This window comes from Prosopis cineraria, unplaced genomic scaffold (assembly GCF_029017545.1).
Source record: "Prosopis cineraria cultivar Desert tree isolate PC_DT_omini unplaced genomic scaffold, ASM2901754v1 PC2, whole genome shotgun sequence".
Taxonomy (NCBI): Eukaryota; Viridiplantae; Streptophyta; class Magnoliopsida; order Fabales; family Fabaceae; genus Prosopis; species Prosopis cineraria.
The window spans coordinates 3,332,499-3,347,081 of NW_026555333.1; the positions used below are offsets into that span (position 1 = coordinate 3,332,499).

Here is a 14,583-nt window from a genome sequence, read left to right on the forward strand (position 1 = left end):
AAAATATTTGTTGAGTTGTTGTATCAATCATCAATATGTGATATGTTATTGGAATTGACATGAAGTAAACCAAATTGATCATGGAATCAAACACTAAATTGAAATCATAACTTAAAAATGAAAGAATAAAAATAAAAAATGACATCAATTTTGTCAATTTTTACCAGTTCCAGGTAGATTTTTTTTTCCTCCTCAATTTTCTCTTTACTTTGAATCGACTGATTATTGATTCAACTGGTCAAAATGGTCCATTCAATCTAGTTCTCTTCACATAGGTTCAAATCTAAATTGCAGAGTCATACTCTTTTTATGTTTCTTCCTTTATGTAAGGCTTTATTTATTTCCTTTCATTTCCTCCTTTTTTTTTCTTTACGTTGTTTGTCAACTCGATATTACGTGGATGAAAATTTAATTTATTCATTCCGTCCATAATCTAAATATCATATTGAAATATATAATTTAATTATTATAAACATAAATTTACGCTTAGAAGTTATATTAAAATGTTTGGGCCAAAATGCATGGTCACCCCCTCAGAATGGAGTCCAATTTGAGAATATACAATTTTGATGAACAGATGTTGGGCAATAAGTTAATGATTGATCGGTGGATCATGATATCCACTGCCACAGATTTGAAAAGTTCGGGGCATACAGGTACCGGGACGATGATCCCAGACCTCAGCAATACAGTGCGAGAAGCATCCAACATGGGAGCTTGAATGCCCCAAATTATTTGACCGAGTTTCCACTGTTTCTGAGCGCAACCCAACATCTCTCAGGAGCCAGGCCATCAGATTATGCATGCCCAACAGACAACACACAACGCCATATCTATTTATCTTTGGGAGCGTGCATGTTTGTTGGGACCCCCTCAACAGTCGGATGTTATAGCACAAAATGGTCAGTACGCTCCTGGCCTAAATGTTTGCCTCAACTCTCAAACTATCTAGCTTTCTTGTCAGTTCAAGGCCAGTTTCTGAAGTATATGCTGACAAGAATTCTTCCCTACGAAGTGCTCAGTTGCTGATATAACAACTTATCGAGCCGGACCATGTCTTAAATGAACCCCGGTTACCGATTCATGTATCGACATTTTCAGTCCTCACAGTCCCCATAAGAAGCAAGAGCAACACACCACATATTTATCTTGGGAGACATCAACAATCAAATTTGTCCAGTTTTGAATTCAGAACTATAAGCCTCCATTGGACATCACGTGACCACTGAAGTGGCTTTACGTGGCTAATATGCCCACATATATATTCACTGCGTAACAGAATAACGCCCTATTTAAGAGATTTCTCACATAATTCGGTGTTCCCGGTTCAAATACCGAAAACACGAAGTTAGGGACGCTCAGCTTCATTATTCTAGCAGGGAATACAATTGAGTGGCTGATATTTTGAATACGAAAGCCTATAACAATATGGAGGATTTCCTCCTGCTGAGCACACCACCCTTGAATTGTATGGAGCTATATTTAGCTGACCAAAATAGTTAGGAGTTTCATTTTTTCTTTTCCAGTCTTTTGACTTGCCTTGTAATTTAAAAGGAAAAGGAAAAGGAAAAGAAAAGAAAACACGAAGCTAGCAGATATAGCCACTTCTCACAATTGTGTATGATTTAAGTTTAGGAAGAGAGATCGTATAAGCACTGGCACGCTTCAAAACTACTCTTCCAATTGACAAATGATTCCAATTTTGGGCTATGTTACCAGTATGCTGGATGCCAGGAAGAAAAAGAAATGTAAACAAGCAACAGCATAGCAAGTCAAAAAAGACCCCTTAACATGATAGAAGTCGCAGTGATCTACTCAACCATTTTTCATGTCTTCCCATCGGATCTCTGGCTCTTAAATAACAATGATACAATTGTATTGTCAAGTAGTAAAATATCATGTGAAGTTTTTCCTGAACTAATCTCGCAATAAGAGCTGAATTTACTTGAATTTTGCATGGCCAATAATGGCACCTTTCTCGTCATCTAGATTAACATGGACAGCCTTTGCAGCTGCAATGGCAGAATCCGCTCTCTTGACAACTTTCTGAAGTTCCCCAACCTTCTCTGACAACAATCCAACATTTGAGTTGGTAGACTGAAGCAGCTCGTTCGCAGTTTCAAGGGCAGTGCATAGCTGGATTGTCCCAAAAAAAAAAAAAATTGAAGAGACATCATAAATAAACTAAAGATAGGGGACAGATGAATATTGAATTGTGGGGAAAGATAATTGGTACATTAAAGCAAGAAATGTAAAAAAATGCCCGATGACAAGAATGGACAATCGATAAATGATTTGAAATGATACTTCAGCTTTTCGCAATTGATGTTGGCTTCACCTATAATGTGATGACTTCTTCAGATACAGCGATAAACTGTAATTACCTTCAATGTCAAAGCCGTCCAAGAATGGTCTGTGCCAGCAAGTGCCTTATTCAAATGCTCGTAGTTTTCCTGAAATAAGCAGGCGAATTTCGATTATTGATAGAGAGGGGAGCTAGTAACTAAACGGGAAGAAAAAGGTTTCTTCGTGTAAATATCAAAACCCTATAATTTCTTGAGAATAAAAAGATTAGGAGTGCTCAAAATTATCTGCACTGTTATCTTGGTTTTATGGTTTCGGCGAAAAAACTCGGCTAAATTTCAATTCCATGTCGAAATAGAGATCTGAATCGGGAACAGATGGAGCACAAATAATTCAAACTAAACCACAAAATCAAACCCGGCAACCTGGAAGAGTTTGGGGAGATCAGGAGCGAGGCTTGAATCCGAAACAGAAACCGAAGGGAAAGACGATGAGGGAGAGGGAGCTGAAACCACGTCTTCTTCCTCACCCACATCGCTCAGGAGATCTCCGATGCATAACAACGGTCCTCCAGTTCCCCTCATATCTGAATTTTCTCACTCCAAGTTCTAACTTTTGCGTACAGTTTAATTCGATCGATATCTCAAGCAAAATATTTGTTTCCATAAAAAAGAAAAACATTATTTACCGTGTTATTTTGTGGGAGATGCTAATTTGAAGTTTTGAACTGCAATGTTGTTTTTTTTTCTTTAAATGATATTTTTAAACGTGGAGACAGCCAATAAACTGAAAAACAAAAACATATCAACTAAAAAAAAAAATTCGACCTGGTACGGTGACTAAATAATTTGTTTCTAACCCTTGTACATGTATAGAACAATTTTTAGTTACATTTTGTCTTAGTATTCCGAGAAAAAAAAATTATCTCTATGTATATTCCTAACGCATATAAAAAAATTGTTTGTCCGCATAATTAACATTACTAGTTTTTTTCTCCATTTGCATGGAGAGTCGACCAACACTAGCTAGTAGCTATACGAACTTGCTAACTTGCCAAGAGTTGTCGAATTTCATCCATACAAATTGATGCTTCATCATCAGTTCTTTATGTGCTGCAAGGAGGGGCGGAGGCCAAATAAGCGACAAAAAACTACCAATCATTATTGGAAAGGACATTCCATCTTCATGTTCTTCCAGAGTGCTAAGTTGGGTTATTTATAACCTGGTGGTTGCATATAATTAAATGAGTAAAAAGAAAGAAGTTTGATTGGCGTTAAGAAATTAGTAACTATTACTATGTCTATTCTTACACAGGACTTTATTTGATAATATAATATACTTCTAATTTTATTCTTATTTAAATAAATAAATTTAAATTTATTTTATATTTTTTTCATAGTTAATGAGTTAAATAAGGGCAAAAAAATACAATTAAGATCAAAAAATGCTTCTAAAATATGTCTTATAATAGGGATCAAAGTGAGTATAAGTCAAAGTCCTTGTTTTTATTTTAGTAGTTTATATAATTTATGAAACTAATTTTTCTAGGAATGCTTTTAGAATGAGTATTATTAATAATAAGACAAAAGGGCAAAAATATCAACAAACTTTTCTTCTAAAACACCTAATATCCTTAAATGAAGAAATGTACAAGATTACCTATAAAATTATTTTAGTAAGTGCAAGAATATTCAAACTATAAAATATTACCAACGTTGATCGTTAAAGTAACACTTAAGTAAACAGTTGATCAATTCGAATTGATGTAGAATACATAACATAACATGGATGATGTGATGGCTAAAACTTGCGTAGTCATAAATTCCCTCTAGAAGGCAAATGGATATTTTCGTTGCGTGGCATCCCAAGATCACAAGGTGTGGTCTTAGTGACATTCAAAAACCAAAATCGCAAGGTTTGGTCACTTAGGGTTCAAAATTGATTTTTGTTACACTATGGCGAAGTAAAAAGGGAAAGCACCAATGGGCAAGACCCATGAAAGTAGAGAAAGTAGGGCATATGTGACAAAGGAAACTCTAACCATCATTTCCTCTTTCAAGCAAAGCATTCTGGCCAAACAACTTATCTGTATCACAAAATAGCTCATTTATAACAACCTTCTCCCTCTGACCAAATTCACCAACGTGCCAAATGTAATATCCTAAAAGTTTAATTCTTAATTGAGTTAATATGAGTAAATTAAGAAAATTTAATAGTACTTAAGTTTGAAGATGGTTAGAAAAAGCTAATGAACCCATTATGTTTTGATTACTGCCTTGAATCAAGTGTGAAATTATATTGATCCGTCCGGGCCCAATTGGAGGGACAAAATTAAGAAAGCTTTATCCGTATCATCTACCTGACAAATGTTACACGTACCTATGGCACAAAATCTGATTTTATAATAGCAATTTTGATTCAAAGACTACAGGGAAACCAGAAGAGATCGAAGGTACTTGAGGAGTGGTCCACTAGGACAAGATTCTTAAGCCATTTTAAGGTTTAGGGCTTCTAACTTCATAATTAATTATAATGGAGAAAGATGTTGAAAGAAACGAAAAAGATTGTCCAAAATTTATTTCATTTAATTAAATGTACTTTCAAAAATATAATAGAATTTTGAAGAATATTAGATAATTTTAATGCCGTGCAAATTACTTAAAAATGATTAGTAATTAAAAATGGAGCCTCAACGATGAAGACCCGCCGGCTTTTCCGGTTTCCCCATATTAACAGAGCAAGTAAAAAGCCCGGAGCCAGATGTAGGGAGGAGTAAAAAATATGAACAAAAAATACAAAGATGTCCGAAAGATGAAATTACAGATACAAGAGGTAGCCACCCAAAATCAAAAAAAGCATTGGGCCGCAGTCAAACGAAAGAAGAATTTCGGCTCTCAGCCTCTGCATCGGAGAACCGAAAATGAGCAAACGTGAATTAGCCTAATACTAGTAGCGGCAGCAGTAGTAGATGGAAAAGGCCAACAAAAACAAGGGCCTATTCCAACAAGCAGCTTCTGTTAACAACAGAGAAGCTACCAACAAAATCCCCATCTATATTTACGCCTCCCAAATCATCCATTAAGCATGTTCATTGACTCCACCACATATTTCCCCCTTCTAGTGCCAAACCATATACTACTTATCTACACTGTTCTGCAACTAGTCCGCCCGATCCCAACCATCCATGTTTAAGATCCCTGCCTCCTCGTCTCTGCATTCTTTCAGGGTCCTCCTCAAGACTTCCAACTTACCTTAAGTAGGAACTCATGTACAGCCTCACCCCAATGTCAAGGGGTCCATCATCCCCACCGACGGCATGCAGTGCTACTGGAACTGTCGCAAGAACACGCAGAGTGAGGGGGAAAACTGCAGGATCAATTTCAGTACCTGAACTGTCCGATCTAGAACTAAGATCCATATCTCCCATTTTCACTGCGTCACTCTCATTAATACCATCGTTGGAGTCTTTCAGGTTACATGGACAAGCAAGTAAGACAACTTCTTCAAATGCCCTCCATTTACCAGGGCTGCCTCTCCGAAATGCACGTTTATCAGTACACATGCTAAGTACCAAAGTAGAGGTCGCATCCAACCATTCGACAGTCAAGCCTGGAACTTCATCATAATATACGCGCCGCTCGATCTGAATATGAAAAGTGCACAGAATCAAAAAGAGAGTTTGTTAAAATAAGCATGTGACAAAAAAATGCACTAGATTGCATCGATTTATATAGATCATGAGAGAACTTGTGAGAAAAAATCTAGGATTAAGGTGCATTTATCCTGGACCATTTTCCGAGAAGCACCTAATGCTGGAAACTATTTGTCGTGGCAATTTCACACCTAAAACAATTAAAACTTTGCATATTTGCCCCCAACATTAAATATTCCAACATTGACCATTAAAAATGTTGACTAAGACTCAAATTTGACTGAAACTGTTATCCATCATGTCAAGTGAATCCAAGTTAAGGCGCATTTTTATTGCATTTTAATTAGTTTCTTGACAATTGTCATGATGCAAATAACTTAGAACACTGAGAGCTCCTCAGAGAATAGTTTAAGAGCAAAAATGCACTTTAACTTGCATCCACTCAATATGATAGGTGGCATTTCCGATCAAATTTAAGTCTTAGTCAGCATTTTTAAACAATCAACGTTGATGTATTTAACGTTAAGGGCAAATATGCTACGTGTAAATTACTTTAGGGGCAAAATTGCTATAACAAACAGTTTAGGACACTGTGCTCCTTGAAGAATAGTTCAAATGCAAAAATGCACCTTAACCCAAAAATCTATGAATGTTCATTGTCAAGAGTTAAAACAATGAGCACTCTATGTTCTCAATCTAATGCATATTTCTTGTGATTTAAATTAAACAATAAATTCATTAATTCATGTTGTATTATTTAGTGTATGTCCTTAATAGTTGAATATATGCCTGAACAAAGTCAACATTTTTGTGATGACTCAAATATTTATTCTAAAAGCACTTGGATACTTTACTTCCCTTCATAGAACGTCTAAACCCTACTCACTCAGCAATCCACATTTTAATGTTAAAAAACCAAATGCCATCATATGCCATCCTCCACGACCCTTTGTCACCAACTTGGGAGGATCCACAAAGCCTATCCACTTCAAAAGAAATTTTGTCTAAATATACCTTGACCCCACTACTACTAATAACCATAAACCTAGAAATGCATATGGTTAGAAAAGCAAAATCACTTACAGCTAGTTTTTGAACATAAATTGACATGAACCTTGGGCCTAATCCCAATATTCTTGCTTCTGACAATAACACCTGCAGAAACGAAGATGAGCCAATTTGGGGCGCAGAGGAAAATATTCAAGAATGTGCCGTTGGTACAAAACAAGGTAAGAACAACAAAAAAAAAAAATAACTGCATCAGTCAGTACAAGAAATAGTATGAACCAAAACAGAAGTGAGTCAAGCGACACAAACTAAGGGAGGTGCTGATTGGACAGTAGTAGGCATGATATCTGAAAGCCATGCTATTTTAAAACATACATTAATGATGTCACAAGTTATGACACATTAATAATAAAACCTGCTTGGTTAGAACGTCCATTTTCACAATACTTGGACTTCAGAAACAAAATTTAATGATAAATGAAAACCACGCCTATTTAATCTTTCAAAGCATAAAATAGAAAAGTGTGAATCCCCCCCCCAAGGGATGGATACTAAAGGTGCCACTATCTAAAACCAGAAAAACAAGAGGCAGAAAGCTTTAATCAAGAAATGTATTCATGCCGCACTCACCAAACATGCATTAGAATTTTTCTCAATTTCAACAAAAATTGGAGCAAATAATTATCACAAGCATTAATTCAAACGTGCATTAGAATTTAAAAAATACCTACCTCCTTCTTCTTGAGGAGAACCCACATGTAAAGCTTATCACAAGCATCCTTGACATTTCTACTAGCTAGCTTTCTCTCATTGCAATAAGCAGCAACATCCGCAAGTAATTCAGCACAAGGAACTCCATGCTTCAAAGCAGCAGCTAATAGTGCTTTTCTCCCTTCCACAGATTCAGCAACTTCCTCACCAAAGTTCATACCAGTGAAATATCTTTCTCGCACTTCCTCTCCCTTGGTAACCTGCAACATCTTTTCATGCTCCAGATATATTTCCTCAGCCTCTATAACAGCAAGTAGCATACGATGAACAACAATATCAGGATACCGACGCAGAGGTGAAGTAACATGAGTGTAAGCAGAGATGGCCAAAGCATAATGGCCCCAATCATTTTGTTTGTCTTTTAAATCCCCACTACAGAAGTATTGTGCCAACTGCATTGGCCTTGTAGCATATGAAATAAGAATATCACAAAGTGTAGGATCATCCTTGAGATTTTCCCTGATCTTCTCTAACGACCAATGGAACCGACCAGATGAAGATGTGTCCAGCTCTAAACCATGTTTGCTACAAAATGCCTCAAACTCTCTTAGCTTCCGTAAATTAGGTTCAGGATGCCTCCGCAGTAATGCACCACCAGGATATGCTCTGCAAATGACTTCAGCAGCTGTCCTATTAGCCAAGAGCATAAATTCTTCGACAAGAAAATTAGATTCTTTCCGATCTGAGAGCATAATATCATAAGGAATTCCATCCTCATCAAACAGGAAAACAAGTTCGGGGCTTTCAAGTCGTAAAGCCCCATCATTAAACCTTTTATTTTTCAAAACTCTTGAAATTTGGTATAGATTCTTCACAGATGCGATAACATCAGGCCATTCAAAACGGCCATGTACCTTTGGATAGGGATCTCCTATAGTGTTTGAACTTTCAACATCAATAACCCCATCAATAATGTCCTGTGCATGGTCATAAGAAAGCTTACAACAAGATTTTATCACAGTACGGCCAATCCAACGATCTAATACATCCCCATCAAGGTTTATGTCCAGGAGCATAGAAACTGCAAGTCGATCCACTCCAGGATTAAGGGAACCTATATTCTCCGAAAATGATGCTGGCAACATTGATAACTTTCTTTGCACCATATAAATACTTGTTGACCTAGACTGAGCCTCACTATCTATGGTTGTGTTTGGTAAGACAAAGTACGAAACATCAGCAATATGGATACCTACTCTAAAATTTCCATTAGATAACTTCTCAATGGACAATGCATCATCCAGATCAGAGGCAGTTGAAGGATCAATGGTAACTATACACAAATTTCTAAGATCCATTCTACTTTGAAATTCTTTCTGTGGAACCTCCCAAGAAACAAATGGAAGGCAGGACAAAGCTTCAGGTGAAAATTCAGACACAGAGATTTTATTATCAAACAAAATTGCATCTAATTGTGGCTGAATTTCACCACCTCGTCCAAAAATATGCAAGATGCGAGCTTGAGGGCAAGGACTTTCTTGAGACCAGTTATCCATTTGTGCAGCTACCAGATCCATTTCAAGTGTAGCATCCCCAGTTTGCAGCCTCTTCCTTATGGAGTTGGGCAAATCCCTAACAAGGAGCATCATTTTTGGAAACTTTGGATCAGTTGGCATCAACTGGATATACTCACAGCCAGAAACCAATTTTTTGTTCTTCTTTGCATCTTTTCTGCACACGTCTCTAAAAGAAAATGCCAGCTTAACATTGAGATGACCAATTATGGACTCTCGGCGTGGAGACCTCTCAACAATTGCAACCACCCTGCCAGTTGGTCTTTTAGAAGGGAAAGAGTTAACCAACAAACGCATGTTTTCCACAGCATTAATAACTTCACCTTCTGCACTATAAGAACTGATATTTAAGTTATCAGAAGCAGCATCATGACCATCATGAGTAACTGGTTCAAAAGGGCTGGTTGAAGCAGGAGAAACATAACTATTATTTAGCAATTTCTTTTCAGGATAAGGATTACTTGTACAAGTACTGGGATCACGATTAACATCCTCCTTGTCTTGACCAGGGCAGTTGCTGTTATTAGCAAACTCAGAATCAGAGTCTCCTTTGCCTTTTTCAATAGATATATTCCCCTCCACTTCATTATCTTCTCTAACCAGATTACAAGTTTCAAGAGGTGCAGTAGCATTGCCAGTACCATTTGATCCTTTCATTTTAGTCCACAAAGCCAAAGGATCTATCTTAACTGCAACAACATCACCATCGACCTGCACACAATATCATCAGATGCTTTATCCAGCCAGAAGTATAAAGCATATGCTTGATATGATAACAATTGGTCCATCTAGAAGCCATGTTATAATAGAAATACAAGATCATCATAGCTGATGACAATAATCAGCAGCAACAAGCTCAAAGGGTTTTACTCCAATCCACTAACCACCCTCAAAATAAAGAACATGACAGAAATAAGCACTATAAGGGACATCTTAAACAGCTCTCTATATGTAAAATTCATTACATCAAAGAAGCAGGTAAGCATGAATATGTAAAATTCACGCTTACAGCTCTATTCTGGGCAGGAATTCCACTAATGAGAACATCGGTTGGCACTCCATCAATTTTACAATATGCCTACAAGCATGAAAAAGAACTTCAATCATCAAAAGAATGCGAGAGAAGTGATAGAACATTCTAAATAAACAGTTAAGCTAGCCCATGACAAAAAAAATGAGTTATAGAAAGTTAGAAACCTCAAGTCTATTGTGAGCATTGACACGAAAAAGGGCTTTAAAAACATCCCCCTTCTGCAAAACAAACAAAAAAGTCACCAAAGATTATTCAGTAGAACAGAGACAACTTAAAACTTTCAGTGTTACACGCACGCATGCACACACAACTGCACTAACCTCTAAAGCCTTCACCACAGTTTCCATTGACCAGTGAGGACTATAATAATTTCTCTGCACACAAACCCCAGTCTGGACCAGGTCTTTGTTTGTATAAGTTGCTGCAGAGCCAACTGGCTCTGAACATGGTTTTGAGCACACACCTTCACCATTAGGTTGAATGTTTGGAAAATCCAGAGGGTCCATTTGATGCCCGTTGAAATGTATAGGTGGCATCAAGGTGAAAGAAACATCTGATGTCCTGGACAGACCTTGCTCATTAGGGGAACAAATCTTGATCTCCGGCTGCTTCAATGAAGGGTCATTTGACAAAGCAGTGGCATGAGTAGGCGCCCTGATGTTTCCTGAGAACTCTGATGGTATCTCGTGTATCTCATTTCCAGAATTGCAAGATACTATCATAAAGGAAAATTTATAGTTGGTAGAGGGAAAAAAACGGGTTACATATTGTGTTCATGACTTTATTAATAATAAAGCAAGAAATATTTTGCCCTTAAAAGAGGTATAGCAGACAGCATAAGGGTGAAAATTTCTTAGCATTGCTTCAGAAATGCATAACTCAATTTACGATTATAAGGCCAAAGCTGAGGTAGCATATACACTGACCCACTATAGAAGGCTTTTGCATGACCTGAATTTGCCAATGAAAGGGGTCCAATAAAATTTAGAGACACCAGAATTGAACAGCAACTGGATCAATATCAAGCTGAAACAGTTTAGTCCAGGCAGTGGAAGGGAGAAGATCGTCCCACATTTTAGTTGAAAATCAGAGCTTCCTTGGTCTATGCGGATTTACATCCCTCGTAGAAAGTGACAGCCTATGAACAGAATATAGCTGTAGCTGTATTGCCACGTAGGAGAAACGAGAAGATTTCTAACGGGAAGAGATGACCTCGTAGCCTCGTCGGGCAAGGCAAAGGACCGACAATGTCGCTTGTTGACAAAACGAGCCGAGCAAGGCAACATCTAGTAGACAGTGACAAGGAGAAAAGTAACAACAGAAACCCCTTCGTTCTTGTTCAGCTGAATCGCATCCTCTAACAAATAAACGGAAACAAAACCATGCCCCGCCAGCTAGCCTCAATCCGCCCCGTACCAAAAACAGAGCTTAAACCTAAAGAAAGTAGAAAATTGTTCTCCTAGCTAGATGCAAGAGTACCTAAGACCCTCCAATTCGAATCAGGTAATAAATAAAAAAATAAATAAATACGAAGATGAAGCGTAACCGTACCTGATGACGCAGAAGTTTGTTTGGATCGACGATTGGATCGGCGCTTCTTCTTCTTCTCCTTTTCGCCGTCATCTAACCTCTCAACCAGAGAGGATTCAGAGGCAGCCCTCATAATTGTACCAAAAAAAGATGTAGAAATACTCGAAATGTATAAATCAAGACGTGATTAAATACTAATTAAAAAAAGGAATCCGTGGGTCTTCCGATACGCAAAAAACCAGACGGAAGAACTGAAAATGGGAGAAAAAAAGAAAGAGGTAGGGAAATGAAAGAAAAGTGGTTTATGAAAGGGTTAGTGAAGAGAGAGGCGTTGAGGTTAGAACATAGAAGGTTGATTATGATTGGTCGGCGGGACCATGGGCGCCGACTCTCTCGATGCCTTTGTCTCTCTCACCACCGCCTCTCCTCTCTGCCTAACCACTGCTCCTCAACTTGTCGTTTTTTTGTCTTCTCTTTTTTCTTTTTTTTTTTTTTTTTTTTTTTTGCTTTTTCTGTTCCTAAAATCAATATTTGTTACAAGTATGGATCTTGCGACACGTGTTTCCCTGCCTCAGACCCTTGGCTTGCAGCCTCTTCGGCTAACGGGGATTCACAAACCACAACACGTTCCCCAGATGGTCGAGCCTTTTTCCTTCTCGTGTTGCTTTCGTTCCTTCGATTAATGGTGTCACGTGCACGGACTTCGAAGGTGACCAGTTTTCCTCTATGCTCTATCATTCTCCTCCTGTCAGAGTTTCTCATTTCTTTTTTACTGGACAACAATGGGACACGCTCAGCAAGGGGAATTTTTATTTTTGAAATGTTGCTTAGCATGAATTTTGAAGGAGATTTAAAATTACCAAAACGAAAACAATTGGAAAAGAAGGAGCGAGTTGGTTAATGCTTTTTCTGGAAGGAGAGGGATATTTGGAGGGAATAACTTGGGAATGAAGAAAACAATGGAGCATGGCGAGAGCGGAGAGGCAGCAGGGAGAAGATATCGGGCAGGAAATGCATCTCATGTTTTATTTTTGGAATTTCATGAAAGCATATTATGGTTTTTTTTTTATCAAATTAATGTATCTTGTCTCGTTTGCACGGAGTGCTCTGCAAGTCTACTTTATCTCTCTTTCTTTTTTATGTACTATGAATCTAAAACGAAAAAAAAAAAAAATTTGCTTGCCTCCATTTGACTTGTAAACAAATTCATACAAAATTTAAAATCTTCATTTGACTTGGGGACAAATATCAAAATTCAATGTGTTAGATCAATTAAACAAAATTGCTTCCAAATTGATTGAGTAAACATGGAATCATTTAGCTGAAAGGTAATGCATGACGACATGTAAGAGTAAAAGAGTGAGATTGACATTTAAAAAAAAAAAACCCACCACTCAGTCCAATTAATTTCACTATTTGTACCCAATTTTATTGAGAATACTCATGTGATAATTTTAAAACGAGGATAATTGAAGGAGAGTTCAGTCTCTCTTCCCAAATAACTTTTCTCTCTTATCCTAATTATCACTGACCCTCTCTTTCTTTCATCATTTTTACTTGTTGCCGTTCACTCTTCTCTTATCCTTAATCACGTTCATTTCCTCTATTGTCAATATCCTTTTGGTATCAAGATCTCTCTCTCTCTCTCTCTCTCTATTTTGTTGCTTTTCATCATCGCTTTTCTTCTAATTCACCTTTCATCATCTCTTTTGTTTGTTGTTCATCGCCTTGCCTTTGTTCTTTGTTTTCACCGGCTTTTTAGTTTTTCCATCACTACCTTACTCTTTAAATTAATAAGCATATGTTTTGCTACTCCTTTGCTTCTTCTCTCTTCTCTGGCCCTTTCATTTCCCTTGCCCTTCTTTTTCCCTTGTTTTTGGGCTTTTTTTATTTTTTTTAATTTGAACTTTATTGCTTTTCTCTAAGGAAAAATTCAATTAAAGATCATAGAAGAAACTTAATTATTGATGGATCTAAAAAAAATTTAAAATTTCAGTTTCAGTTAGGAGAGAAAAATCAAAATAATTTCAATAGCGAGAACACTAAAATGTCCTTCACTTATTATTAATTTTCTCATTAACTTGATGATTTACTAATATAAATTATGAATTACATTAGTTGACTTGTCAATAATTATATAAGATTTAATATCAATTGTTCAATCATAAGAAACAATATTGATTGTTAAATTACTAATTTATTTGTTCATTTATTAATATCAATTGTAAATTATTTACAGATCTTGTAATTTACAATTGATATTAATAAATTAACAAGTAAAATTAACAAATTAATAACTCTTATTATTGATTATTTGACAAATGAATATAATTTATTAGTAATACTAGTAAATTAATAAGTGGAAGGTATTTTGATTTTTTAATGTTAAAATTAGTTTGATTGTTTTTCCTGATTGAGCAAAAGTTTTGAAATTTTTTGAAACCTACCATTAATTAAGTTCTTTTGCAGTTCTTGATTGAAATTCTCTCTTTTCTCAACTTTTTCTTACGTTGGTTTATAGTTTTTTGCTTGTTTTGAACTTTCTTGGTCTGGATTTGCATGGGATGGACAGTGTCTTGCCCTCCCTTGTTGTTCTAAGTTGCTCATGGTTTGGCTTGATCCTGTTTGTTGTTGTTTTCATCCGGGCCCTCTTTTCGGCTTTGCTAATAAATTTCCTCGATATGATATGTATTTGGAATTTTGGTTGTTGGAGGAAACATGGTCTCTGAATCAATGATTTTGGGTTGTTGTTTCTAGGCTTTATGCCTTTA

General features: G+C 36.7%; 2 protein-coding genes across 4 annotated transcripts; both read right to left on the minus strand.

Annotated features, from left to right (window-relative positions):
- Positions 1 to 1,772: 1,772 nt before the first annotated feature.
- LOC129303932 (uncharacterized) lies at positions 1,773 to 2,953 on the minus strand. The gene is made up of 3 exons (XM_054943522.1): positions 2,730 to 2,953; positions 2,385 to 2,453; positions 1,773 to 2,136 (listed from the first exon to the last, which is right to left on the minus strand). The coding sequence occupies exons 1-3, from the start codon at positions 2,886 to 2,888 to the stop codon at positions 1,942 to 1,944; spliced, it is 423 nt and encodes a 140-aa protein (XP_054799497.1). The 5' UTR covers positions 2,889 to 2,953; the 3' UTR covers positions 1,773 to 1,941.
- Positions 2,954 to 5,067: 2,114 nt separating this feature from the next.
- LOC129302362 (DIS3-like exonuclease 2) lies at positions 5,068 to 12,245 on the minus strand. 3 transcript variants are annotated; one of them, XM_054941183.1, is made up of 7 exons: positions 11,834 to 12,245; positions 10,603 to 10,997; positions 10,447 to 10,500; positions 10,259 to 10,327; positions 7,696 to 9,960; positions 7,040 to 7,111; positions 5,068 to 5,947 (listed from the first exon to the last, which is right to left on the minus strand). In XM_054941183.1, the coding sequence occupies exons 1-7, from the start codon at positions 11,943 to 11,945 to the stop codon at positions 5,552 to 5,554; spliced, it is 3,363 nt and encodes a 1,120-aa protein (XP_054797158.1). In that variant the 5' UTR covers positions 11,946 to 12,245; the 3' UTR covers positions 5,068 to 5,551. The 3 variants fall into 3 exon arrangements, with proteins under 3 accessions (XP_054797158.1, XP_054797159.1, XP_054797160.1); XM_054941184.1 differs by lacking the exon at positions 11,834 to 12,245 and adding an exon at positions 11,209 to 11,820; XM_054941185.1 differs by lacking the exons at positions 10,447 to 10,500; positions 10,603 to 10,997; positions 11,834 to 12,245 and having other exon boundaries at positions 10,215 to 10,327.
- Positions 12,246 to 14,583: the final 2,338 nt, after the last annotated feature.